Below are 25,964 nucleotides of genomic sequence, written 5' to 3'. Positions count from 1 at the left end.
AATACTTTTAATGGTGTTATTATAGTAAATGTGTGTGTGTGTTTGTGTGTGTGTGTATGTGTCTGCTTGGTCATGTCCAATTCTTTGCGAGTCCATGAACTGTAGCCTATCAGGCTCTTCTGTCCATGGAGTTTTCCAGGCAAGAACACTGGAGTGGGTTGCCATTTCCTCCTGCAGGGGATATTCGTTCAGAGATTGAACCTGCATCTCCTGTATTGGCGTGTGGATTCCTTACCATTAGCACCACCTGGGAAGCCCAGAGTAAATATGATAAAGAGAGGAAATAAAGAGAAATAAAAGATATTGTTGTTGGCCTATAGTACAAACAATTTGTATTTGCTAACTGCTGTACTTTTATTTTGCAAAATTTTAAACTTACAGAAAATTTGAAACTGTAATGTAATGAACAGTATCCCCTTCACCTAGATTCAAGTATTCTTGCAGACATTGTGAAACTTTACCCCCAGAATACTTCCCATAGCAGATAGTTCCCCATAACTAGGGCCTTCCCTTATATAACCAAAGCACTGTCATCATCACAGACTAGAAATGTGTCATTATTACAATATGGTTATCTAATAAAGTCCTATGTAACTTGAAAAATTTCTTCACACAAAAGAGTCAGTCAAGGATCATATCTTGCACTGGGTTGCCATGTCTCATTGTTCTCTTTTAATCTTTAATCTTACTGTTTTTCTTTTGTTTTTTATGACATTGACATTTTTGAGGAAGCTATACCAGATGTCTTTAGGCAGGAATACTTGTATTTGCAAGAATATAGTGATGTTGGGTCTGCATTTTTTTTAATTGAAGTTTTATTAAGGTATGAGGAACTATATAGAGCCATAATTTGAATTAATTTGAGTTACACCTCTCCAATGTGGTACTTTCGTTCATGAAAGAACAAAATACAGAAATACAGAAAAGTTGTGCTTCTGCTTAGATATCTTTAGGGTCTTGCTGAAAAGGCTATTTTAAATGAAAGCAGAAGTAGAAGGCAGCAATTGTGATAATGCCGTACCTTCTGTTCAGATACATAAATTCATAAAGTCAGTTCCCTCAGGCTAAGCTTACCTGAGTTGATCGTGATTCTTTTGGTGTCAAGTGATAGTGACTGGAAGTGTATCCCTCCAAGCACCAGCTGTTTCAGGTTCATACTATATTTCTCATTAATGTTAGGGGAGGGGCGATGCCTTTATTTCCTTCTCAGAAAAGAATAGAAAGCCAGTGAGAGAACTCAGCTTGCAGTGGAATTTTTAAAAATCCTATTATATAGCTTGTAATCATACATTTTATGGCTAAAATCCTAGAAAAAACTGTTAATTGAATCTAATTCTTCCAAGGGCAAAGCCTCTTTGCAGTTGTAGGTCAGGCCATTTTTAGCGTTTTGTTTTTAAAATATATGTTGCTCAAACTGTGGTAGGCTCTACTGCAGTAACAACATTTTTTTTTTCCCTTAAAACAAATACCCAGATCTTACTCACTTAAAAAAAGGATAATTTCTTGCTCATGTCATCATCTTGTATTGATCATTTGGCTGTTTTTGATGGTTTGGAAACTTGAACTACAGCTTCTTTTGTTAAGGAATTCCACACCATTTATTCTTTTCAGTTTCATAAATGGGACAAAGAAAACATGGAGAATTTATATCCACTGTTTTTGTTTTGCTTTGTTTTTTTAACATGAAATGACAATTTGAGATTTCACATATAAGTGATACAATGAAGCATTTGTTTTTCTGTGTCTGGCTTATTTCTCTTAAGATAATGCCTTCTAGATCTAACCATATTGGTGGACATGGCAGGATTTTTTTTTCTTAAGGTTGAATAATATTCCATTTTAATTATAGACTGTATTTTCTTTTTTTTAAAATTCATTCAACCATAGACATTTAAGTTGCTTCTATGTCTCGACTGTTGTTAATGATACTTCAGTGAACAAGGGAGTACAGATATTACCTTAAGATAGTGGTATATTTCCTTAAGGTGTATACCTAGAGTGGAATTGCCAGATCATACAATAATAGTCCTATCTTTAATTTCTTATGTATCGTCCATACCATTTTCCATAATGGCTGCACCAATTTACCTTGCCAGCCAGCAGTGTATCAGGGTTCCCTTTTCTCCACATCTGATAATAATAGCCTTCTTAACTGGTGTGAGATGACATCTTATTGTAGTTTTGATTTGTGTTTACTTGATGACTACTGAACTCATATCCACTCTTAACTGACTTGAGCTAGAAGGAACACATGCCACTTCTGCACTTAACTTATTGATTAAAATGAGTTGTATGGCTTTAACCTAACTGGGAGGATGGGAAATGTAAGGGAGCACATGGACTGTTGGGGGACCTTTAGGTCACTGATGTGTCTTGTTCCCAGTGAGGTCGGCATGTGAACATCGGCATCAAAGGCAAGCCAACCTCTGTTGGGAAACCTTGATTTACTTGGTAAAAGGCATATATTGGTTAGTTCATTCATCCTTCCTCCCTCCCTTTACCAATAAAAAGGTGCTTTGTGATCACTGACAAAAGTGAGTGGTGTTTAGACTACAGATAGAGGACTTTGGAGAGTGACAATTCAAATTATTTATTTTTTTTTTTGCAAAAACAACAAAAAAGTTCAAAGAATTGTACAGCTAATATGTCCTTCATCTTGCCTATGAAATGTCTGGCATTATTGAAATGATCATTAATTATTTATAATTCTTCAGTTGATCTTTAAAGTCCTCAGAATGGAATTGAATAACCAACCATAAGCACTGTCTTAGAAGGTTGAGATTTAGAGAATAGATTTAATCAAACCTTTTGATGATATTTACATATTGGCTGACATTCTTAAAGCTGACCCTGGTCTGTATATTGCTCCAGTATAGTTATTTAAATATATGTTTATAAGGAATGATTATTATAAGTAGATCTTAAGAGGAACAAACTAGTCTTTAAGAATAGTCTCTCTTGATACTTTATGAATTTATTTCTGTAATTTTTTTTTCATTGAGCCAATTAAGAACTTTCTTGTAGAAAAGATTTTTATCTTTTTCTTTTAAAATCTATAGTGCTTTACGAGTACTTGGTATACTGGAAATAATTTTTTCAATAATGTAGGCTGAAAAATAAATGTTTGCATATAGTGTGCCAACTCTAATTCTTTTTCCTACCAGCCAAATAATGTCTCCTGGATTCTGACTCGTGGTGTAACGTCATTCGCAGGATCTTAGTCTTTTACTTTAGTCTTTAACTGCTGGTGTTCTGTAAAGGAGTTTCATAGCCTTCTATTTTCAGAAATATCTTTATGCTACAGAAAGAACTTTGGGGAATACAGAAAGTATTTAATAGTTAATTATCATAATTTAGCAACTGGAAAATTTCACTTATTGTGACTTTTACACATCTGTATTATGGTCATTGATAAGACAAGTAACAAATCTGAGACACTTTCAAGTCATCTTGCATTTTATTTTTCTGATCAGTTGAAAGTATAAAGTATATAATGTTTTAAAGTGTATGAAATAAGTAGGCAAATTTGATTAATCAGAGGCATGCTATTTGTAAACCTGCGTTGAAATAAACTCTGTTATACAAATAAAGCATATTTTGATTCTCACCCTCATGCTTTTAAAAAATGTTTTAAATTTTATTTTATTTTATTTTAGGCAACAGAGATTATGCCAAAGATGATCCATTGGAGTTTAAGTCTCATCAGTGGTTTGGAGCATCTGTGAGGTCAAAACAGGATAAAATTTTGGTAAGTTTTGCGTATTTACTCACAGGTTAAATTTAGTCAATTTATGTGAAAACACAGAAAGTTTTCTCTTGGAAAGCTGATAGTAAAATTCAGTGTGCTCAGGGGCACAGAGTATTCCGATAACATAGCTCTAATTACTTTGTCCACAAAGGTCCGTCTAGTCAAGGCTATGGTTTTTCCAGCAATGTATGGATGTGAGAGTTGGGCTATAAAGAAAGCTTAGCACTGAAGAATTGATGCTTTTGAACTGTGGTGTTGGAGAAAACTCTTGAGAGTTCCTTGGACTGCAAGGAGATCCAGCCAATCCATCCTAAAGGAGATCAGTCCTGAGTGTTTGTTGGAAGGACTGATGTTGAAGCTGAAACTCCAATACTTTTGGCCACCTGATGTGAAGAACTGACTCATTGGAAAAGACCCTGATTCTGGGGAAGATTGAGGGCAGGAGGCAAAGGGGACGACAGAGGATGAGATGGCTGGATGGCATCACTGACTTGATGGACATGGGTTTGGGTGGACTCTGGGAGTTGGTGATGGACAGGGAGGCCTGGCGTGCTGCGGTTCATGTGGTCGCAGAGTCGGACACGACTGAGCGACTGAACTGAACTGAACCCCTTCTAAGGATACCTTCTCTTTCACCCTTCTTAGATTGGGCTTTTGCTACTTTCACTGTTATTCCTACATTGGACATTTTTTCTGCCCCACTTGGTAGTTCCCCGGGAGTTTGTTTCTCTCCAGCAAGGTTTAGGAATAATGTGGCTTTGATTACTCGAATGCCCTAGTACCTCCTTTCCTTAGAATAAAACACCCTCACCTTTGCCTCATCTTCTGCTTTGCTACAGTCTCCTTCCTTTGCTCATCTTTTCGAAGACTTGTTGAAATGTTTTCTGTAGTAACTGTCTCCACTCTCTCACTTTCTTTCCTCTTCCCAGCCCTTCCTGTCTGGCCCAGGTAGGCATGGGCAAGGTCACTTTTGACTTTCAGGTCAAGAATATTTTTCTTGGCCCCTCAACACTATTCAGCAAGGTCACTGGAGCCATACTTTTCTGAAATACTTTTCCTTGGCTCCTGGGACTGTATTCTTCCAGTTTCCCCTCTCACCGCTTGCTCCTTATGCCATCACCTTTAGTAGCTCTACTGCTTATTTTCTAAATGTTGGGGTGTCTGAGCTTTGGTCTGGGCTCCTGTTTTCTTGAACTGTACCTTTTATCTAGCAGTTCCTAACCTATCCTGTGACTATGAATACGATCTGTATATCATAATCCGCAAATCTACATCTCTAGCTCTTCAATTGTTCTTGTATCTTTCAAGTTGTATTTCCAAACTGCCAATTTGGCATTTTCATTGGGATATCTCATTATTACTCAAGATAAATGTGAACCGAAATAGAACTGTTACCCTCCATCATAAAGGAAAAACCGGGAAAGTAACTATTTCCATATAAAACATCCTCATCTTATAAGCATGACTCTACCCCGTTCCCCAGCAACCCCAGTCAGTTCTGCCTTCATCTTCCAGGATTCCACCCCTCAATAAATCATCATCTCCACTATTTCTGTCCTGTGCCAAGCCACCATCATTACTCTCCTGGGCCAGTGTAGTAGCCCCTCTCACTTCTCTGCTTCGTCTCTTGCCCTAGCTACAATGCATTCTTTATAGAGGGACCAGACTGAACCAGAGCATTTCACTTTCCTGATTCAAACAATTAAGCAGCTTTTCATCACTCTCAGAAAAAATATCTCCTGTTCATCCTGGCTTTCATCAGCATCTTCATAGTCCAGTCACTGGCTGCTGTCTCTTTGCCATCATCTCACTCCGTCTTACGTGTGGAGCTACACTAATTTTTTGATGCCTTCCACACCAAGTCATTTCAGTTAGTTTCTTAGTGTTTGTTCCCTCCGCTTATGTGTAACTTACTGCTTTTCGCTTGAGCTGGCTCCTTGTCAGTCTGATTTCAGCTCTACTTTCATTTCCTCAGAGAGCCCTTCCCTGTTTTAATTGGCGGTGTAGTATTTATTGTTTTCTTTCTTTCCCATTGGATTGTGGGGCATCCAGGAAGGGTTTATTTAGGAAGTAATAGTTCAGTGGCACTTAGGAATGTGTCAAATCACAGTTAAAGGTGAGGGGAGGAGTTGAGAGTAGTGGCATTCTAGGCAGAAAGAGATAGAGGGAAGAAGCAAAAGTACGCAGAAGTGGCAAATACTCCACCCTGGAAATCAGATACATGTAGAGAAGTAGTAGCAGTTGCTTACTTTCAGTTTTTTGGGTAAATATAGCCCAGTATTGTTTGCGGTGTTTGTTTTAAAATGTTTTGCTTCAAAGGATACAGCAAATTTATTGATTTTTTTTTTTTCCCAGCAAATTGAATTGTTATACTTTGGTAGATTACTATGCTATTAAAACATGCATTCTACCACTTTACATAGTGTTGAAATCTATAGCCCTGAAAGCAAAAAGGTTGTAGTTTATTTGAAAAGTAAATAAAATAAGTGCTTCAAATTCTTTTACTCCCTTCTTATTTGATAAATTATTTGTTTCATAGCTTAGAGATATGTTATTTAGTTTAAGTATTGAGTTGGTCTGTGACCTTCAGTTTAGTACCTAAAATCAAAAAAATACTGCATGAAATAATGATGTTGCTAACTATATTGGGAAAAACCCCCCCACAAAACCTAGACTACATATACGGCCTTTAGAAGCATGTGAGAAGAGTACTTATAAAAATCTTTATCTACTACTTTGATAAGGAATTTAAGAGTATAGGTTTGATTAATTTTTGTTAATGCTTATAAAAGAATGTTATATATTGTCTGAAACACTAATTTTTTTCAGAAAATGTTTATGCATGGACTCCCCTATTTGATTCCAGGCCTGTGCCCCACTGTATCACTGGAGGACTGAAATGAAGCAGGAAAGAGAGCCCGTGGGAACATGCTTCCTTCAGGATGGAACAAAGACTGTTGAGTATGCTCCATGCAGATCAAGTATGTGTTGGAAGTTGTACTAGCTTTTACCGAGAGGATTGGGAAGCCTAGGCTGTTAAAAATGTGTGTGTATGTATGTGTTAAAATTTGTAGACATACCATGATGTTTGAGAGGGCAAAATGAAAGCAGTTTTATTAATGTAAAGAAATGTCAAATATATAGTCAACAGGCTTATCTTTTCTTCCTAAGAACTGTTGTTTTGCTTTTCTTTGGTCAGTAACAATTAACATTTGATTTTGGAAACCTGCATTTTTAGTCACTATTAGTCAAAAGGTGCTCCCTTAAACTTCTCTATCAGAGATGCAGGCCCCACAGCTAACAATTCTGATTCAGCAGGTCTAGATCAGGCCTGGCTACCTGCATTTTTAACAAACTCTACGAGGTAATTCTGATGGAAACCAGAGTTTGAGAACTTACACCTTTGTATTAATAATGATGTTAAAAGTAAAAAAAAAAAAATTATATCTTAAGAAGCCAGATTTTTTATAGGAAGATAGAACACTGGGCTCAAGAGTCAGAGTCTGAATGTCCTTGCTTTAATCAGTCTCTGTCAGTCTGTTAACTAGACTAACTCCTCTTGATGATCTAAAAGACCTCACCCTGTTCTCTAATATTATTTGAAATTTCCAGTGAAATTTATATTGTGACTAAAGATGAGTTTGAGCGTTTATAATTTTAATGATGCTTTCCAAACACTGTATGTTTTTTCCTTCTTGGAGATTGCAATGCTTTTGGTTCTTCACCATCATTGAGTTGGCCACCACCCCAGATCTTCACATCAGAAACATAAAAATATCTTACTGAAATGCAGTATGGTGTTTATACCTGGAGCACTTTTTAGGCCTTTACTCTTTCTGCTTCACTGGTGACTAGGTAGTGTAGTAGAGAGAATTAATAACAAAAGCACATGTAAGATTCTTACTGCTAGACTCTTTTTTTCCCTTGTCAGGTGATTTCTGACATCTGGTCAAAGGATCAACTTAGTCTTCAAAATTCTAAGCAGTTGAACCTCTGAGAAGCTGCAAATCATTTTACTAAATGCTTGTTTTCTTGGCCTACTGCCTTGGTCCCACTTTTGTAAGTGGGAGGTAAACATGAGAAGAATGATATGTATCCAGAGCCACGCTGTTTATTATGGGAGGGCAGGAGGCACACAGTGCGTGGGATGGAGGGAATGGGCAGCTTTATCCTCACCTCCTGACACCATCTGCGTCACCACCTTTTGTTGGTGTTTTGGTCATGGTGCTGATTATCTGGTGGTGTGTGGAAAATGTGAGGACTAAATTTGTGTTTTTAATTTTTGTATTGCAAAAATATTCCTATTATGAAAAGATAATTTTGTTGCTCTCAAGGATGAACTAACCATTGTGTGCCATACTTGTAACTTACTGTTGTGTGTGAGCACACCTGTAAAATCATCCTTATTCTCCTCTGATACATGTGGAAACTGAGATCTAGACAATTGAAGTCACAGTTTTTTCCTGCATGTTATGATGCTGAGTGATCTAATGATGATATAAACCCAGGTCCATCTTATTCCAAAGGAACCTTTTCCCTGTATTATTAGCAATAGGAAATGTTTTCCATTTCAATTGCCTTTGTACGAAGCACAGCTTTTCTATAGAGAGTACATTCTGCTTTCACAAGTGCAAGTTTGGATTAATTCCTGATGTAAGAGGACAAGAAACCTTCTGAAAACAAGCATTCTAATGATGATGGTCCCTTGAGGATATACTGCGATGTTTGGCTAGTATTTTTCGTCATTTTGCCTCTTCGCTAATGACCAGTTCTTTTCTTAACATGTATTTAAAGGATTAAGACTGTTTGCATGATGTAGCTGCTGCATAGTGCCTTCACTTATTTGGTTTAAACACAGACATTTTAAACTTATTTTCCAAAGCATATAACATCCAAATCAGGTCAGCAAACTATGACTTGTGAGCCTGTTTTTGTAAATAAAGTTTGACTAGAACATAACCACACCCATTTGTTCACATGCTATTAATATCTACAATGGGAGAGTTGAATTCTTGCCACAGAGGCTGTCTAGCCCCTAAGCCCGAAACATTTATTACCTGGCCCTTTACCGATAATAATACAAGTATGAGAAAAAGCAGAGAAAAATCTCAAAAAAAAAAAAAAAATCAAAGTGAATGCCTTCTTCCTAGTAAGTCTGGCTTTCAGTATCTCTTGATCATTGTATGTACTTTTGGGCTCAACCTTTGAAATATTAAGCTACATGTAGGCCTAAAGTACAAAAGGCAAACTGCCCAGAGGAACACACTCAAGAGTGGGAATCTGAGAACTTGGGTTGTATTCTTATCTGCTTATCTACAGTCGTGGGTAATTGATCATTGATAAAACACTGATTTAGACAAAAGACTTCAGAGGCAATTTTTGTAGTTTATGGCTTCTTCATACTTCAATAAATTATGTAACCTAGCCCCATGACTGCTTTTACATGGGAATGCCAGTTTTGTAAGGCTACACTGCCACCTTCTTGATAACTGCTTGTCTTGGTGTGGTGGTAGTTTGTGGGTTTGTTGTTGTTGTTGGTCATTTGTTTGTTTATTTACTTTCGTTTTTATTGTGACCTGTGTGAATTTATGGAACCTTACTCTCTGTAAAAATTTACCTTATTACTGATTATGTTTGTTTTTGGCTTTTCATTATTACATCTATGACCATTCTTGGGCATTGCACAAAAGGCTGAATGTCTTTCTGTTCTAAAAGTGCCTGAACCACAAATCATATGATTTAAATAGTCTTTCAGCTTCATGCTCAGACTGAGTCTTTGTTCGTTCTACTTTCTGATGATAATATTATTTGCACATAGATTTTTCTCAGGTATCATTTCTAGTTTTCTTTTTCTTCCCCTTGATGGTTGCTCGGGAACACTGCTGGTTCGAGATACTGTAGCCTAATGGTATAGACACTCTTCACCTCAGATCCACTCTCTTTTATTTACTAGCAGGTTTGCCATGGTTAAATTCCTTAATTTCTGTGAGCCTTAGTTTCCTTAGATGTAAGTTGTGAATAATAATAGTATCTCTCATAGAGTAGGGCTACTGTTATTCGCATAGAATTTTGCTGTGTAAATTAGAAAAGAATTTAAATGCTTTAGTACAGTACTGGACTCACACTAAGGGCTTAATAAACATTAGCTGCTCTTACTATCATGATCAGTAACATTAAATATAATATTGTCAGGCTTAACAATTAGGAAAACTATTAACTGTCCATACAAATAAAAACAAAAGCCTTCCCTGAAATAGATTATAGTCAACAGAAAATTCTTTACATTTGCACTATTTAACATGTACCTGTTAAATTTTTAAAGGACAGTAATGTTTTCTAGTTAGATGTTCTGGGAAACCAAATAAAGTAGATAACTGTACAGTAAGATAATCGAAAAAGGATGTCTTTATAAATAGCTTAAAAGAGTTCCCCAGATGCAACTCGAATAAAGGAAATAAAAGGCTGACTTGAGGTCAGAGCAGAATTCCTTACTATGATTCACTAGATGCTGGAAACCCCAGCCTTACATTTTCCCATTCCCTCCTGGTTAGAAAAATTTTACATTGGGGGAGCATTATACTCTTGAGGCTATTTTCTGAAAAAATTTCTAAATTTAGATAGTAAGTGTGTAATCTTAGGGCAGTTCCCAGGTTTTAAAAATGGGTTCAAAAATTTTGATGGGAGTATTTGACAAAAATTCTTGCAAGCTGTCCTTATGACTAAAAGTAGATATTTTTGGTTACTGTATTTGGGTGGCAAATACAGGAATATTATATCATAATTATTTAGATATTGTGGCATTGACTACAATAATTCCTTGATGACTAAAGAGTAGTTGTATTTCATTGCTCTTACTGTCCTCAAAATAAAACAAGGAAAAGACTTGCTCACTGTTACCTCTGTTCTAGGTACAGTATTAGTCGTGATTAGAACTAATAAAAATTAATTGGCTAATTGTTCGCTTTTGTGAGAACTTTAGGAAAAGGGGTAATTGTAAAAGAGTAAAACAGTTGAGTCTGTCATCATTTGGAAAATACTTGAAAGTGTCACGTTTTTAAAAGTTGGCTTTCTAAATGTGTTTTAAGGGTATATTTTGCTCTTTGCAGAAAATTCAACTAGGTCATCTCCCAAAATTCTGAACTATGTTTTTTTCAGATTTGTTGTTGGCTATAAATGTATTGGAATGCAGGTATCTGCTTATTAGTCTTCATAATAACTTAGCAAAGAGCTAGCAACTGTAGGGGAATAATAGTAAGAATTAGAAATTTCAGATAGGAGTTTTTAACTCAAGGATGATGACTCATCATTGTTAAATGAAATCAAAGAATGGGCCATAACCAGTTTTTTAAAAGATGGAATGAAATACAATGTGTGTATATTGGGTTGTGTGAGCTATGATATAAACTATAATCTTTCTGTATAAAAATAAAGTTTGAAATCCACTATCTTAGGTGATCTTTCTGCCCCTTGCTGACTGGTCTAGTTACTTTCATCTCTCTGTGTTGCCATTTCTGATGAATGGGTGTTGATAAACATGAATACTAACTTTTTAAGAATGTGTTAATAACCCATTAAAAGCCTGAATGAATGAACACTCTCAGAGACTAGTACGTTATCTTACAGTGATATCAGATTTTTCTCATGTTTTGTTTTGTGTTATTTGTTTGTTTTTGGGTTTGTGTATATTTCCAATCTTTTTATTTTAGAAAATATTGATGCTGATGGACAGGGATTTTGTCAAGGAGGATTCAGCATTGATTTTACTAAAGTAAGTTCTCATTTAAGACTGAATGAGATTCAGATCTACCCTGTTATCTAAACCGTGGTTAAAAATTAATGGATAATACTTCACATTCTTTGTAACTGTTTTATGGAAACATCTAATAAAAATTACCCATGCATTTGATATCCTCTGCTTGATACTGTTCTCTCCCTAGGAAACATTGCTTATTTGAAATATTCATCAAAATGGGAATGGAAAATAGTAGAAAATCTCTGTAGCAGAAGACAGCTATTATGACTTAATATTAAAATTTCCAGTTGGATAGATTTACAGACTGTTTTTTTTAAAGCTTTCTATTTTTGCCTGAAATTGAGTTTTCATAAAAGCTATGAATGGGCACTTTTTACAAATCAGGGTTTAGTTACAAAAAAAGTTGAAAAACATGCATGTTTGTCATCTATTATATGCCTATGGGCAATAAATAAAGATGAAGCAGTTTAATTACTGTAAGAAATCTCATATATAGGGCTTTATGTATTTTTAACTAGGTTGATATGCTCTCTAGAGTTGATAATTTTTCATCATTTTTTAAAAAATAAGAATTCCATGTATATTTTCAAAGGAAATTTTTCTTAAATATTTTATATAATTTACTTTTGTCTTTGTGTGGTTTTTTGTGGGATATATGAACATTTTGAATAACAAATTGAGAAAATCTAATTACTCCTAGAGAAGTCTCAAAAACACATTGCTTGATTAAAAGTAGAGCTTTCCTAGAAAACTTAATATGACTTAGAAAATGCAAGCAAAAGTGCCTTAAATTTACTAAAAGCACAGAAACTAAAATCATGATTCAGAGAAACTAATAAAGCATTTTCTTATTTTTGTAAATTTATATTTTTAATCTTAAAATTAGGTACTAATAATTTTAGTTAACTCTCTTTATCAAGCAGTTAATTTTAATTCACTCAATTTGAAATTCATAATTCAAAATTTATTCATAATTACTCATAATTTAAAATTTAAGGAAGCAAAATAGAGGTAAAGTATATTAACACATAAAAGGTTTCAACTTGGATGATGTATTTTTAAATAAATGTATTAAAAACAAGAAGTGTTCACATTTTCTGTACTTAACACCAATACAACTATAACCCCAGAAATATTCCCATACCATGAATAGTCATTGCTAAATTAATTGATCTCTTCAACTCATTTCTGAAAAGTGGTGTCATTTTAAAGCAGACAACTTAGAAATATCTTTTACATAGCCAAGGCAGGAGATTGTTGAAAGCTTCAAAGCTATATTTGTATTTGGAGAGAGAAAGTTTTTCTCTTTTCTCCAGTGAGAAGAAATTTTAAAAATATGCTCAAAACACTAACTACCTTGAATGAGATACTTATAATTTGTTACAGATGTAAGAAATGCTAGTCAAGTGTAATTTGTATACATAAGATACCTGAAAAATGTACCCTCAAACCTCACTCCTGTTTAAATCTACATGACACTAAAAATTTTGCTTTAGCTTGAAAAGAATTTAATGATTATTAGAAAGGAAATTTGTCAGTGTAGTCACAAATGTAATAAAATTAAGGAGTGACTTTTCTTCTTACTGTAACTAATAATACTTTGCTGACAGTACTTCATACCAAGTGTGTGAAGCAAGCCAAGATCTACAGAATCTGTATGTGTATGTGTATATATATATATATTTTTTCATATATTAAATGAATATAGGCTTCCTTTTTGATACTTATTGTATTGTGTTTTAGAAAATGTACAGTTAAAAATATGGAATCAGCTGGGTTTCAGATTTATGATTTTGTTTGCTTTAATGTATATGCATATGGATATCATACATACATGAATATGTAGCTTTTACGTTTATTACATTGTTCTCAGTTTTTAAAGCTATCTGTTTTAAAATATATATATTTTTGTTTGATTTAATCTAGGCTGACAGAGTACTTCTTGGTGGTCCTGGTAGTTTTTATTGGCAAGGTAGGTTAATCTTTTTAAAATTACCCAATAATGACTTCAGACTCATCTGGCTTATCATGTACCTTTGAGACTTTTCAAATTATTTAAAAGAAAGAAATGAAAAAATTAAATTTAAATGTATAACCACTATCTATATATAATTTTTTTAAAAAGGACTGTAGCATCATATATAATAAGGTATATGTAAAGTATATAACATAATATATAACATATGCATTTCTAGTAGAAAATAAACTAAATATTTTAAAAGTAAATTATAAAGTAATTTAAAGTAATTAATTTTTATTGCTTAATACTTCATCTCTGTACTTTAGAGGAAATGATATAATTAATCATTAGGAAGTATGAGGAGCTGTAGGTAAATTGTGACCTTCCAAAAGCTCATGGTTTTAAAATTAATTTGCACATTAGAATATTGATGTGGTTATTTTCTCATTAATCACTGACATCAAGAATGATTTCTTTGTATTTAGGAAGTTGTAAAAATAGAGGATCTTATTAAGTTTCAAAAGAATATATTAAATTAGCATCAGTGATTGAAGTAAAAATCTGCATTTAGTCATTTCCAGAGGATTAATAAAATTACCATTTGAACAAATGTAAAATAGATCATTATTTTCTTATACTTTGAAAATTGGTAACTATATCTGCTTATTTGATTTATGTTTCATTTATAATTAGAAACATAATTATTTATTTAGTCAATATATTCATATGTTTATCTTCTGCTAGAAAGTACCATTTACCAAATCAAGGCTTTTTTGTTTATTGGTATTCTGTTATTCAAGCATTCAGTATTTGGAAGATCTGGAAAATCTCTGACTATATTGATTTGCAAGTACTTTCTGATTCTGAATTTTACTTCTGTATTCTGCACTGTGCTTTCTTTACTTGTTTCCTTGTGGGAAAACCTGTGCTTTTGCTTTATAGAAAAGGAACTAAAGAAAGAGATTTGCTGAAGAAAAACAAGGTGGAAGGAAAACAAGGAATGAAGAGTGGGAATAAGTGAGAAATTGGAAGGGATGGCAAAGGAGAAAAAGAAAAATCAGGCAAAGAGGATCAGTATGAGACATATTAACTAAAACTGAAAAATTTGAATTTCTGTGAATTATACCTCTATTGGAAGATGAAATGATGTAGGAAAATTATACTTGAGTTTTGCAGCCTTACAATAAAAATGAAAATAGCAGTTCTAATTATATGTAAGAAAATAGATATTAATGCTTTCTAGTTCGCTATAACACATGGGTTTATGTTCCTCTTTGCTGCTAGGTATATCATTCAGTGGAAGAGAAGGAAGTATCTCGTGGGCATGTGTGGGAACCAAAGATGGATTTTGTGATTCTCAGTCAGGACTCTTTAACTCTGCCTTTTTAAGAGACACAATTGTGAACATATTTAAGTTACTTGTTCTTTTAATACTTTGAGTATTGCATAATGCAGGCATTCCTGTTTACTATAAATTAGCACAGGTACAGATACTATTGATTTATTATAAATGGTATATAATATGTTACTAAAAACTCAGTGACTGGGCAGAGGATATTTTGTTTTAGTAAGATTAAAATCAACATGTTTCACTGGGGATACATAAGATGTTAGGATGAATTTTCCCATAAATCTTAGAATTGTCTCTATAAGAATAGAGAAAATGATAATGATGTTTTATTCCAAAGACATGATAAATTTTCCTGTGTTCTTTGATTCAACAAATATTTAAGGAATCCCTCCTATGTGTTAGATACCATTTAGGCAAGTGACTTCCCTGGTGGCTCAGACGGTAAAGCGTCTGTCTACAATGCGGGAAACCCGGGTTCGAACCCTGGTTTGGGAAGATCTCCTGGAGAAGGAACTGGCAATCCACTCCAGTACTATTGCCTGAAAAATTTCATGGACAGAGGAGCCTGGCAGGCTGCAGTCTATGGGGTTGCAAAGAGTTGGACACGTCTGAGCGACTTCACTTCAGGCAAGACGATAGGATTCCCCAATTGCTCAAGCAGTAAAGAATCCACCTGCAATGCAGGAGATGTGGGTTTGATTCCTGGGTTGAGAATATTCCCTGGAGAAGGAAATGGCAACCCACTCGAGTGTTCTTGCCTGGAAAACCCCATGGATAGAGGAGTCTGGTGGGCTGCAGTCCATGGGGTCACAAAGAGTCAAGACACAACTAAACACACACACACGCAGTCAAAGATAATAAATTAGTGATCCAGACAGAAAGTGTTCTGCCCTACAAATTCTGCGTATGTGACGGGAAAAATTGGAACCAGATTGATAATCTTTAGCTATTATGATTTTCTTTCTGAAATAGCAGAAATGAAGAGATTGTTTTCCATATGTTACAGAGATGGCATTTGATAAATCAAACAGCCTTTCCTTGGGGACAAGGAGGCAGTCTGATTTTTACGTAGGTATCTGGCTTTCTTGTGTACTCGATAACTTAAGGTTGTGAAGAAAATGCAATCTTCATAAAGGTGTCCAAATAGCTCATTAAGAAAAATGAGTTTAACCAATTATTATTAGAGTAAAAATAATTTCAGTAGATTTTTCAAGTTCTAATTTGAAATTTGGTTGGGAAACAATCCTTGGTTTTATGATTCTATTTATTTAATATTGACTTGTTAGTGAATTAAAACAAATTCTGCATTTATAAATCTTTGCTTTTTAGCAGAGACTAACTTTAAGTACTAGCCTTGAATAGAAATAATTGTGACTTAAAAATCAAATTTCAGATTTAGGATTATGAAGAGGTATTTAAGGCTAATAAGCAGAAAGATTTATGTCTAATCTATTTTCTTTCATGCAGGTGCTATCCATCATCTGCATCATAAGGTTCTGCTAGAAAATTGTCAATTATTTTATATATTGTTTTCAAGGCAGCTCATTTTAAATTATAATTTATTTTATGTATTTCTTTCAGGTCAACTCATTTCCGATCAAGTAGCAGAAATTGTATCTAAATATGACCCCAAAGTTTACAGCATCAAGTATAATAACCAGTTAGCAACTCGCACTGCACAGGCTATTTTTGATGACAGTTATTTGGGTAGGTAAAACCGAAATATGGATTCACTTTCTGGTATTGTAGTAGATTTGTCCTATATTTGCATATGCTGCTTTTAGTAGAAAAATCTTTTATGTGAAACAGATTAAGATTTTCTTAAAATATAAGGAACATATAATTTCAGATTGTTATTGAGTACCTAGATTATGTTGTATTTCAGTAGCTGAAATGTAAGAGCATGATTATTTACACAGTGATATTAATAATGGATAGTCTTTAAGATGTGCTTGCTGCATTCTGGATGTTGTTCTAAGAGCTTTATCTGTAATAACTCATTTGATCCTCACAAGTCTCTGACAGTGTACTGTTATTACTCCCATTTTATAGATAAAGATTCTGAGGCACAGAGAGGCAAAATAAAGTCTGAAGTCTTTGCCTAAAGTCCTTCACTTAACGACTTTGCTTTTTTCTCCGATTCCAACCCAAGCAGTCTGGTTATTGAACTTCTGTTCACTATGTTAAACTACAGTTTTGGTTTAGGATTTATTAACTTTTGTTCTAAGTTTCTCTTATTCATTAAACCAAGTATACATGACAGAAATAGTATTTTGCTGATTGAGAAAATCTGTTGTTTGTTACTCCTTTACGACAGATTGCAAATTTGCCCTGTTTTTAAATGACTCCTTTGTAAAGTCGATAAAACAGTCTTACATTTCTAACAGAGATATACTATTTGAGTGTTTAGCACCATTATTTTCTTCAAGTTTCATTTATCATACACATGTGAACCCATTTCTCCTAGAGGACAAAATATTACATAATTAAAGGAATTAGTTGAAGCTATTTTCCAGGAAAGCTTAATCTGCAAATAAGTTGAAGATAATCCGTTCTGCCCTGATGGCATTTTACCTTTGGTTCCTCTTTAGGTTACTCAGTGGCCGTCGGAGATTTCAACGGTGATGGCATAGATGGTATGATGTGCTTGAACTAGATTTAATCCTCTTTAAAAGATTTAGACTAAGCATTTGAAACAGGTGGCGCAGAAAAATTTCAGCAATTAAAGAGTTTTGAAACTGAACTTGGTCCATGGTAAACTTCTTTTAGCCAGCCAAGGGAGCTGAGAGCCTCAGTGACCTCTGTCTGCTCTCACTTCCAGCTGTTTCTTCACCTCTTTCATTCTTATGTGCGGTGGGTTCAGTTCTCTTGGGGAGGCACAGTTTAATAGTTTCTGCTTTCTTTGGACACATCATCTGTAACTTTCTGAGCTCTGTCTATAGCCCATCTTCTCTTTGTCTGTCTTCAGAGCTCAGTCTTGGGAGCCTAGACTAGGCCTGATTTGATCATGTTTCTGAATCATTGCAGCCTCAGCCCTGTTTCACTTGGCTCTGGATTTTTTTTATTACTGTATGTACAGCTTTTCTTCATCCTTAAGCCCTTTTCTCTTGCCTGCTCTCTTTTACAAGATTATAAATACCTTGAGGGCACACATGCATTTATTTGAAGTCTTCAAGAATCTTTCCATATTTTGTAAAGATTTGATTTTGTGGTTAAAATCAGTGCTTGGGTCATTTATTATGGAATCCCAAGTTTTTAAGATCTCATACTGTCTACTGAAATAACAAAACTTAAAGCTGTTTGACATAGCCACTTACTGTTGGAGTTGCCAGTATTGGTCTTAAAAATAAGTAATTTTTTTCTTTTCAGACTTTGTTTCAGGAGTTCCAAGAGCAGCGAGGACTTTGGGAATGGTAGGAAACTTAAAAGGTGTTTTCTAAAAAATCTCCGGGTTATTTCATATTTTACTCTATTTCATATGCTTTTGTTTTTCTTGCACAGGTTTATATTTATGATGGGAAAAACATGTCCTCCTTACACAATTTTACTGGTGAACAGGTATGCTTTGAAGTGTTGTGGGTTTTTTTTTTCCCCCACTTAACATTTTGACACCAACACTTCCTACTGTCTTTAACAACTTTTCTTGGTAATATTCTGATGGTTTAATATTCAATATATAGTAACTATTGGTTTAATAGTGGATATTGTAAATATATGAAATAGGCTTTAAATATTTCACCTTTGTTTTAACCAGAGTAATTTATTTAAGCAAAGCCTTTTGTAATTGTTGTAATAGTTTTTTATTTTTATTTTTTTTTAATTTTAATTTTAATTTTTTTTAGTTTTTTATTTTTTAAATTTTAAAATCTTTAATTCTTACATGCATTCCCAAACATGAACCCCCCTCCCACCTCCCTCCCCATAACATCTTTCTGGGTCATCCCCATGCACCAGCCCCAAAAAAGGAAATATAAAATCAAATTGAACACATACAAAACTAAAAAATTTCCTTTTTATTTGCTAATAACATTAAATTCCCTTTTAAAGAATGATCTATGCTTCTTTTTTAAAGAATGATCTCTCTAAAGAATGACTTTTTAATTTTATTAGATGTAAAACAAAGCATGGCCAAGATGTGTTTACTATATAAATTACAAGTAAACTTCATTTGTACTACATGAACTACAACATTCTTCAATTACTAATTAGTACTTTTAAGTACTAGACATTCTCTATAATTATGGGCATTTTACAATATTCTGTATTATTGTACGTCTCAAAGAATGAAATGGTAAGTTAGTATAGGTATACCATGTTTTACTGCATTTCATTATTAATACATTTCATAGTTTCTGCTTGTTTTTTTTACAAACTGAAAGTTTGTGACAACCCTGAGTTGTCAGATGATGGTTAGTATTTTTTAGTGATAAAGTGTTTCAAAATGAAGATATATACCTTGTTTTTTTTAGACATAATGATATTGCACACTTACAGACTATAGTAACGTATAAATGTTATATGTACGGGAAACCAAAAAATTTGTGTGACTCACTTTATTGCGCTGTTCAACCTGCTGCAGTGTTCTGGTCTGGAACTGAACTTGTAGCATCTCCGAGGTGTACCTGTAACGATAAAGGAAAACCTAATCAGTAGTAGAAAAAAGCATCTCCTAGTTTGCACATCTAGGATTCAAGCTCACTTGTTGTTCAGTTGAGACTGTTTGGCTTTGTGAGAGGATTGATAGGCTGGGAAACTAGACTCGAGGTCCCCAGGAACGTCCCGTTTGTGTGGCCGTCAGGGTTGACATGTGCGGTTGTCAGCTGTTAGGGCTGTGGCAGGGGCGGCCCTCCCTTCGTGCTATTGTGGCTTCTTGTCCTCAAGCAGCTTCTGCTGTTGGGTGCCCGTGTGTGTTTCTGGGTCTTGTACTTGGTCCTTGATGCTTTCTCTTTGTCCTCAGCTCTTTTGTGGAGAAAAGCAGGGTTTGCATTAGGACTGACCCGGGCTCTCACTGCTCAGTCTTATTGCATTGGATCTGGTGTTTACCATTGTCAATCTGACGGCTTATGTATAAAGATAAGGATCCTGGTAGCTTCCTTATGGGGACGTGGTGAAAATCCAAGGGAAACACTTCAGTGATGATAACGTAGGACAAGATTTTCTCAGTCAGTGACATCCTTTCTTTGCAGTTTCAGGCCCAGTAACCTGAGCGACCACAATCCAAGAGTAGTATTCTGTTAAATTCCAGCTAGCACTTTGTCACAGTACCCCTAATACAGTGCACTTTATTACACATGTTCTGACCTTGTGATTCAACACAGACTTTGTCTTTCATTTTCTCAGTTACACTGTATAAATTCGAAATAGATTAACCTGGGAATCTCCCATACTGTTCCCTCCTGATAGCTTAGCTAATCGAATTTTGGAAGATTTACTAACTTTACGGTTTTTGGTTTGTTGACTCATCTTTCACTTTGGTTCATCTTTAGTCTGTCCCCACTCCTGGTTTTGTTTTGTATGTTGGACTCTCTTTAGAACTGTTTTTTTTCGCATGTATTTCCAGCCAGACTGCTCTGTCTGTGATGGCCAGCAGTCTCCTGTGGTGAGGAGAGGACATTCCTTCTCTGCAAAACAAGCCCATGATAAACCCAAGCACATTTGTACTATGTGCAATTTAAAAGCAAAACCACTGGCACATAATTGATTGAGATGTGAAACAAAAAGGAACTCCATTCTGTGTCTTTCTTTCGAGTTGTAGTGGTTTCACATAGGAAGAACCACTTATGACCTATTAAAAAGTAGTATTTATTATTTCTACTGCGTCGGCATCATTTATAACTTCTTGTGAACAGTTGAAATGTCTTGCCTGTCTTTCTGGTAGTGTGTCTGGTGTCTTTGGGTAAGTAGAGAGGGCAGGAGATAGGAGGTGGAGCCTCAGGAGGAGCCTTGATTGTACTTGTGAATGGCATGTGTTGAAGACACTGAAATGTCTTGCAAGACACATTGCTGTCTTGCCAGTAAATCTAGGAAAGGACTGACGGTTATTGTTTTGGTAGAATAAACAAAAGAAGAAACTTAGATTGAAGCACTATATGCAGAGAAAAAAGTAATCCTTTCTATTTGGTAAATACACAACAAATATTAATTTTCTAAATTAGTTGAATGAAATGTAAACATTTCATTTTCATCTCATTATCCAGATGGCTGCATATTTTGGATTTTCTGTCGCTGCCACTGACATTAATGGGGATGAGTAAGTTTTAAAAAATGTTTCCAGAAACAGTTTTCCTCTCGTGTTTATGAATGCTTTACTAAAACTAAACATTTTTCCTTCTGTTTCTCTGTCTCCTTCCCGCTAATCTTCCTATTTAAGGAACCAATTTGATGCAACCTTAATCACGAATACTAGAAAACCTTTATGTTGTTAATAATTCCTTTCAATAGCTTTTATAGTATGAAGGAATAAAATAATCGTATAAATTACTCATAGTTTCTTAAAAGAACTGAAGGAAGGTTTGAATTAGAAATGGTCATTTCAAATGTGGCCTTAAGAGAGGCAGAAAGAGGAAAACTTGAGTTTCAACTAATAAAATGATTATTAATAGTCACATGCTGTTTGATCTTGCTCTTCGTGAAAACGGTTCTGTTCTTTTAGTTATGCAGATGTCTTTATCGGAGCGCCTCTCTACATGGATCGCGGTTCTGATGGCAAACTCCAGGAGGTGGGGCAGGTCTCGGTGGCTCTGCAGAAAGCTTCGGGAGACTTCCAGACCATCAAGCTGAATGGTTTTGAGGTCTTTGCAAGGTTCGGCAGCGCCATAGCCCCTTTGGGAGATCTAGACCAGGATGGCTTCAATGGTAAGGAGTGTGAGGAGCCGAAGATCCCTGATTTTCTGTGGCCACCTGAAAAAGTCCTATACCCTACTTAGAGAAGCTCACACGAGCAAACCTCTTTCCTGGAAGGAGGGATTTGAGGGACACGCTAGGTTCAGCGACAGGTTATTCATTTCCCTTAAAAATCAGAGGGGAATTTTCAAAAACTGACTCTCATGAGTTATTACACATGCAGCTCAAATTAGAGCATCAGAGTGGTTAATTTTTGAAAGGCACTTGCATTCCCAGGGAGCCCAGTGTGAGCTGGTGATTTTTTGCGTCTATGTCCTGCTTAGCGGCAGTGCCCTCTGCTGTCCATTTGGATACAAGTGTAAAAAATGCTCCCAGACCTATTGTCAAGGCAGTGCTGACTCTAATGCCTCCTTCAAAGGTATGATTTGATACTAATATTTTTAAAGCCATAATTTTGTTGTAGCTATCCAGAATATTCTGAGGGAGGTTGTATCTCCCTGCACAGGGACAGATAAAAAGATATACATTCACTTTTATAACAGTCCTACTTAATAATTTAACTAATAGCTAGCTGTTGATATCTTTAAAAATCAAAGTTGGCTTCTGCTATAGAGTGAAATGTAGATTACAGATTACCAAGAATTTTTTAAAAAAGGAGTGATACTAACAATCTTCCTGGAGGTCACAAAATGGAGAGTTGAACTATGGGTTTGTTGGTATAATCAGCAGCATAGAGGGATATCCCCCTGAAAATGACAAGAAAGTTATAAATTAAGATGAAAACCCCAAAAAAGACAGATGACTCTCAAATCTCCCAATTAGTAGTAGAAAAGGAAAATGTTTGGCCTCAAGACTCCATTCCTGCCACGTGGGTAGTGTTATTTCACGTGCTGACAGTGTCATCTCTCACCCTAGAAGTTTTCATTGTTAGTGGAAAAACTACTCAAGGGCACATTTTGCTTCCTAAAATAGTCTTAAAGGTTATTTTTTACTACCAGGGGAACATAAGTAGAATTCTAGTATAAAATTCAATATAGAACTTGAGAATAATACTATAGAACAGATCAAATCATTACTTTTTGATAACAGAAACTACCTAGAAAACAGGGCCAGATTCGAAGTTCTACCCTGAGTGAATTTAACAGGTTCTTTGCTGTGGATGGGCCTGTCTCCAGGCATTTTGGGAAAACCTGGACAGGTTTGTCTTCACCTTGTTTTGAGAATATTCCAGCCACTTTAAAGAATGTTTCCTTAATATCATACAGATAGCGTCTCATCCTGCTTTTCCTATTCTTATTAAAATGTACTTACTGTGAACACAAAAATTATAAGCAGTGATACCTAAAAAATATCAAAGTTTTATAACAGTTTTATAAGGAGATTTTACTTTTAGAGCTAGATACCATTGAGGATGATTTTTTTTTTTTTTTTTTTTGCTCCCAAAGTATCTCCTGAGGTCTTATTGTCCCATATAGTCTGTATGTGTATGTGTGTATTAGTTATAAGCTAGATCTTTTCCTTATTCAGACCTGATGACATTGACTCTTTTTTTATGTCTTTGCTCCTATTTTCCTCCCTTTCCACTTAACACCCACTGGGAAAACCCTAGGTATGATCAAGAGGGATACTGAAAACAAAATAGTAAAATTATGTTCCACAATTACGTGGAGTTTTTGTCAATACTTCCCCAGAAAGGCAGAGAGGGAAAGGCACAGAAAAAGAAAGTAAAATGATCAAAGGAGCAGATTGATTGCATGAAAAAGGAGGGCTCTCCAGACTAGACAGATACCAGCTAAGAGAAGATGTGATTAGAATATATAAAATAACAAAGGTTTAGGAAAGGTAAGGAGAATTTTTTTAAAACCATCTCTCATCTTCTGTTGGAAAATTGTATTTTAATAAAACTTCCTTAGTGTATATGTCAATTTAGAAGTTATATTTATCTTTTAAAACTTAAAGAAGGATTAAGAAGAACTTTTACCTAATTTAAAAACTACTTTTTATTTAAGGATAACAAATTCTTAGTTGGTGCTTATTGCAGGCTAAGCACTGTTGTAAGTGCTAAAAATGAGAGGATGAATTAGAGCCCATCCATGTCCTTAAGGAATTTAGCATCAATAGGAGCAAGTTTAATGTGAACAAGTAAACCCTAGAAAGTAGTCATCACAGTGTTTGAGATATTCCTGGGTATAACCATCTTAAAAAATGAGTGACGAGGTGTCTTTGATGTCTCGGGAGGTTACGTTGAAGGGGGTGAAACCGCTTTAGGTATATTAAGAAAATTGAGGCAGTTTATAATGGCTGGTATTTAAGGGCTGTTATAAGCAAGATGAACACATCTTTGTTCTTAGGAAATTTATGTTTTGTAGAGGAGCAATAGAGAAAACACATAAAGGGGAAATTCAGGCAGTGAGAAAGGCTGTGGGTTTAGACAAACAAAAGGCAAGGTGATTTGATAGAAAGTTCCTAGATAGGGGAAGGAGAGGGTATTACTCCACAGAAGAGCTAGGGAAGAACGCTCTGACAGTTTGGACAGTCAGAAAAGCTCTGGAGCAAGAGCCTATAAAGCAGAAGGCACAGCAAGTATAAATCCAGAGATGGGAGCTAACCTGGTGAGTTTAAGAAACAGAAAAGGCCAGGATTGGTAGGAAGATTTGGGATTGGGTTAGAGGTGGGGTGATGAATGGGCAAACTAGGTGGCATTTGAATACTTTGGGAAATAATTGAAGGATTTCTAAGAAGGAAGGTGACATGATATTAACATTTAGCAGTCTTGAGGAGAATGGATTACAGGGACAAGAGTAGAAGTGGGAGGCACTTAGACTCCTTTAGGGGTCCAGGCAAAGGATGAGAATGGCTTGTCCAGCGTGGGGCCAGCAAAGATAGAGGGAAGTGGACATAGTATTCATAATATATTCTGGAGTTAAGAAAGGTTATAGTCACCATTTAGTTGTTTTTTGTTGTTGTTCTATTTAAGAATTTCAAACTTTTAAAAAATTTGGTATAAATTGATTAAGATAGAGATGAAATCATAGCGTTCATGTCTCTGAACCAGATGGACTTCTCAAAAAAACAAAACAAAAAGCAACCTCCAAACCATGCCCAATTAAATTGACAAGAATTTTGAGAGCTAGAATGAACCTTAGATGATTTGGACATGTCCCCTCCTCTCTGTTTTAAGGATGAGTCATTTGAGGTCAAGAAAGGTTAAATGATTTGTCCAAGATCAGACCCAGAATATATGGCTTCAAGTTAATGTCATTTCCATACTGTTTGCTTGAATCTCCTTGAATTTGGTTTTTGCTTTTGAGTTAAGAGTACCCTACTGAAGTTTGATATTTATCATGGTATCAATACATGGATTCTAAAGATGTTAGGATCTTCTCCACGGAAATAATGATGAGTACTATGACTTATTTTCTCCATCTGTTTCCACCTCCCTCCCACTCTCATTTCCTCTTCACCTTCCCTACACCCCTTTCCCCCCTCCTTACTCTCCCCATCTTCCTTTTCCCCCTCAGATATTGCAATTGCTGCTCCATATGGGGGTGAAGATAAAAAAGGAATTGTTTATATTTTCAATGGAAGACCCACAGGCTTGAATGCAGTACCGTCTCAGATCCTTGAAGGGAAGTGGGCAGCTCGGAGCATGCCACCAAGCTTCGGCTATTCCATGAAAGGAGCCACGGATATAGACAAGAATGGATATCCAGGTGCTTCCTAGAAATAAACAGTGCATCTTAGATTTTTCAGTCCTAACAGCCAGTAGTAGTATGTTGGTGCAAATGTAATTGCAGTTTCAAACCGTGGACTTTAAATCATTATAACTAGGCTCAAACACATCTTTGTTAATCAAAATCAGAACCATTACAATAAACACATTTTTTGCCAGTGAGAAATAAATTTGTTTAATCCTGTAGTGTAAAAATCTGTGCTTCAGGATTTGATGAAGCTCTCGGAAAGCATTTTCTGCCTCCTGCTGGTTGTGGAATCATTTCGCTGCATTAAGTAGTCAAGATGCTTGAAGAGGTGGTAGTCAGTTGCTCAGGTGAATGTGGAAGATGAGGGAAAACTTGAAGCCCAATTTGTTCAACTTTAGAAGCGTTGATTGTGCAACATACAGTCAGGAGTTGTTGTGAAGAAGAATGGGGCCCTTTCTGTTGAGCAGTGCCTGCTGCAGGTGATGTAGTTCTCCATACATCTCATTGATTTGCTGAGCATGCTTCTCAGATATAATGGTTTCACTGGGATTTAGAAAGCTATAGTGGATCAGACCAGCAGCAGACCGCCAAATAGTGACCATAATCTT

General features: G+C 35.4%; 1 protein-coding gene across 2 annotated transcripts in view; it reads left to right on the top strand.

The window, feature by feature from the left end:
- ITGAV (integrin subunit alpha V) overlaps positions 1-25,964 on the top strand; it is a 106,309-nt gene that overhangs the window by 45,850 nt on the left and 34,495 nt on the right. For both annotated transcript variants that reach the window (XM_069577033.1, XM_069577034.1), the window contains exons 3-13: positions 3,657-3,748; positions 6,615-6,729; positions 11,455-11,516; positions 13,428-13,473; positions 16,394-16,519; positions 17,404-17,448; positions 18,182-18,225; positions 18,314-18,370; positions 21,010-21,062; positions 21,465-21,667; positions 25,177-25,368. In XM_069577033.1, the coding sequence (XP_069433134.1) occupies positions 3,657-3,748; positions 6,615-6,729; positions 11,455-11,516; positions 13,428-13,473; positions 16,394-16,519; positions 17,404-17,448; positions 18,182-18,225; positions 18,314-18,370; positions 21,010-21,062; positions 21,465-21,667; positions 25,177-25,368 (1,035 nt within the window). The remainder of the gene's footprint in view (positions 1-3,656; positions 3,749-6,614; positions 6,730-11,454; positions 11,517-13,427; positions 13,474-16,393; positions 16,520-17,403; positions 17,449-18,181; positions 18,226-18,313; positions 18,371-21,009; positions 21,063-21,464; positions 21,668-25,176; positions 25,369-25,964) is intronic.

This window comes from Ovis canadensis, chromosome 2 (assembly GCF_042477335.2).
Source record: "Ovis canadensis isolate MfBH-ARS-UI-01 breed Bighorn chromosome 2, ARS-UI_OviCan_v2, whole genome shotgun sequence".
NCBI classification, from domain to species: Eukaryota; Metazoa; Chordata; class Mammalia; order Artiodactyla; family Bovidae; genus Ovis; species Ovis canadensis.
The sequence above is the reverse complement of the archived record's forward strand: the minus strand, read 5'-3'. Positions and strand labels throughout refer to the sequence as shown.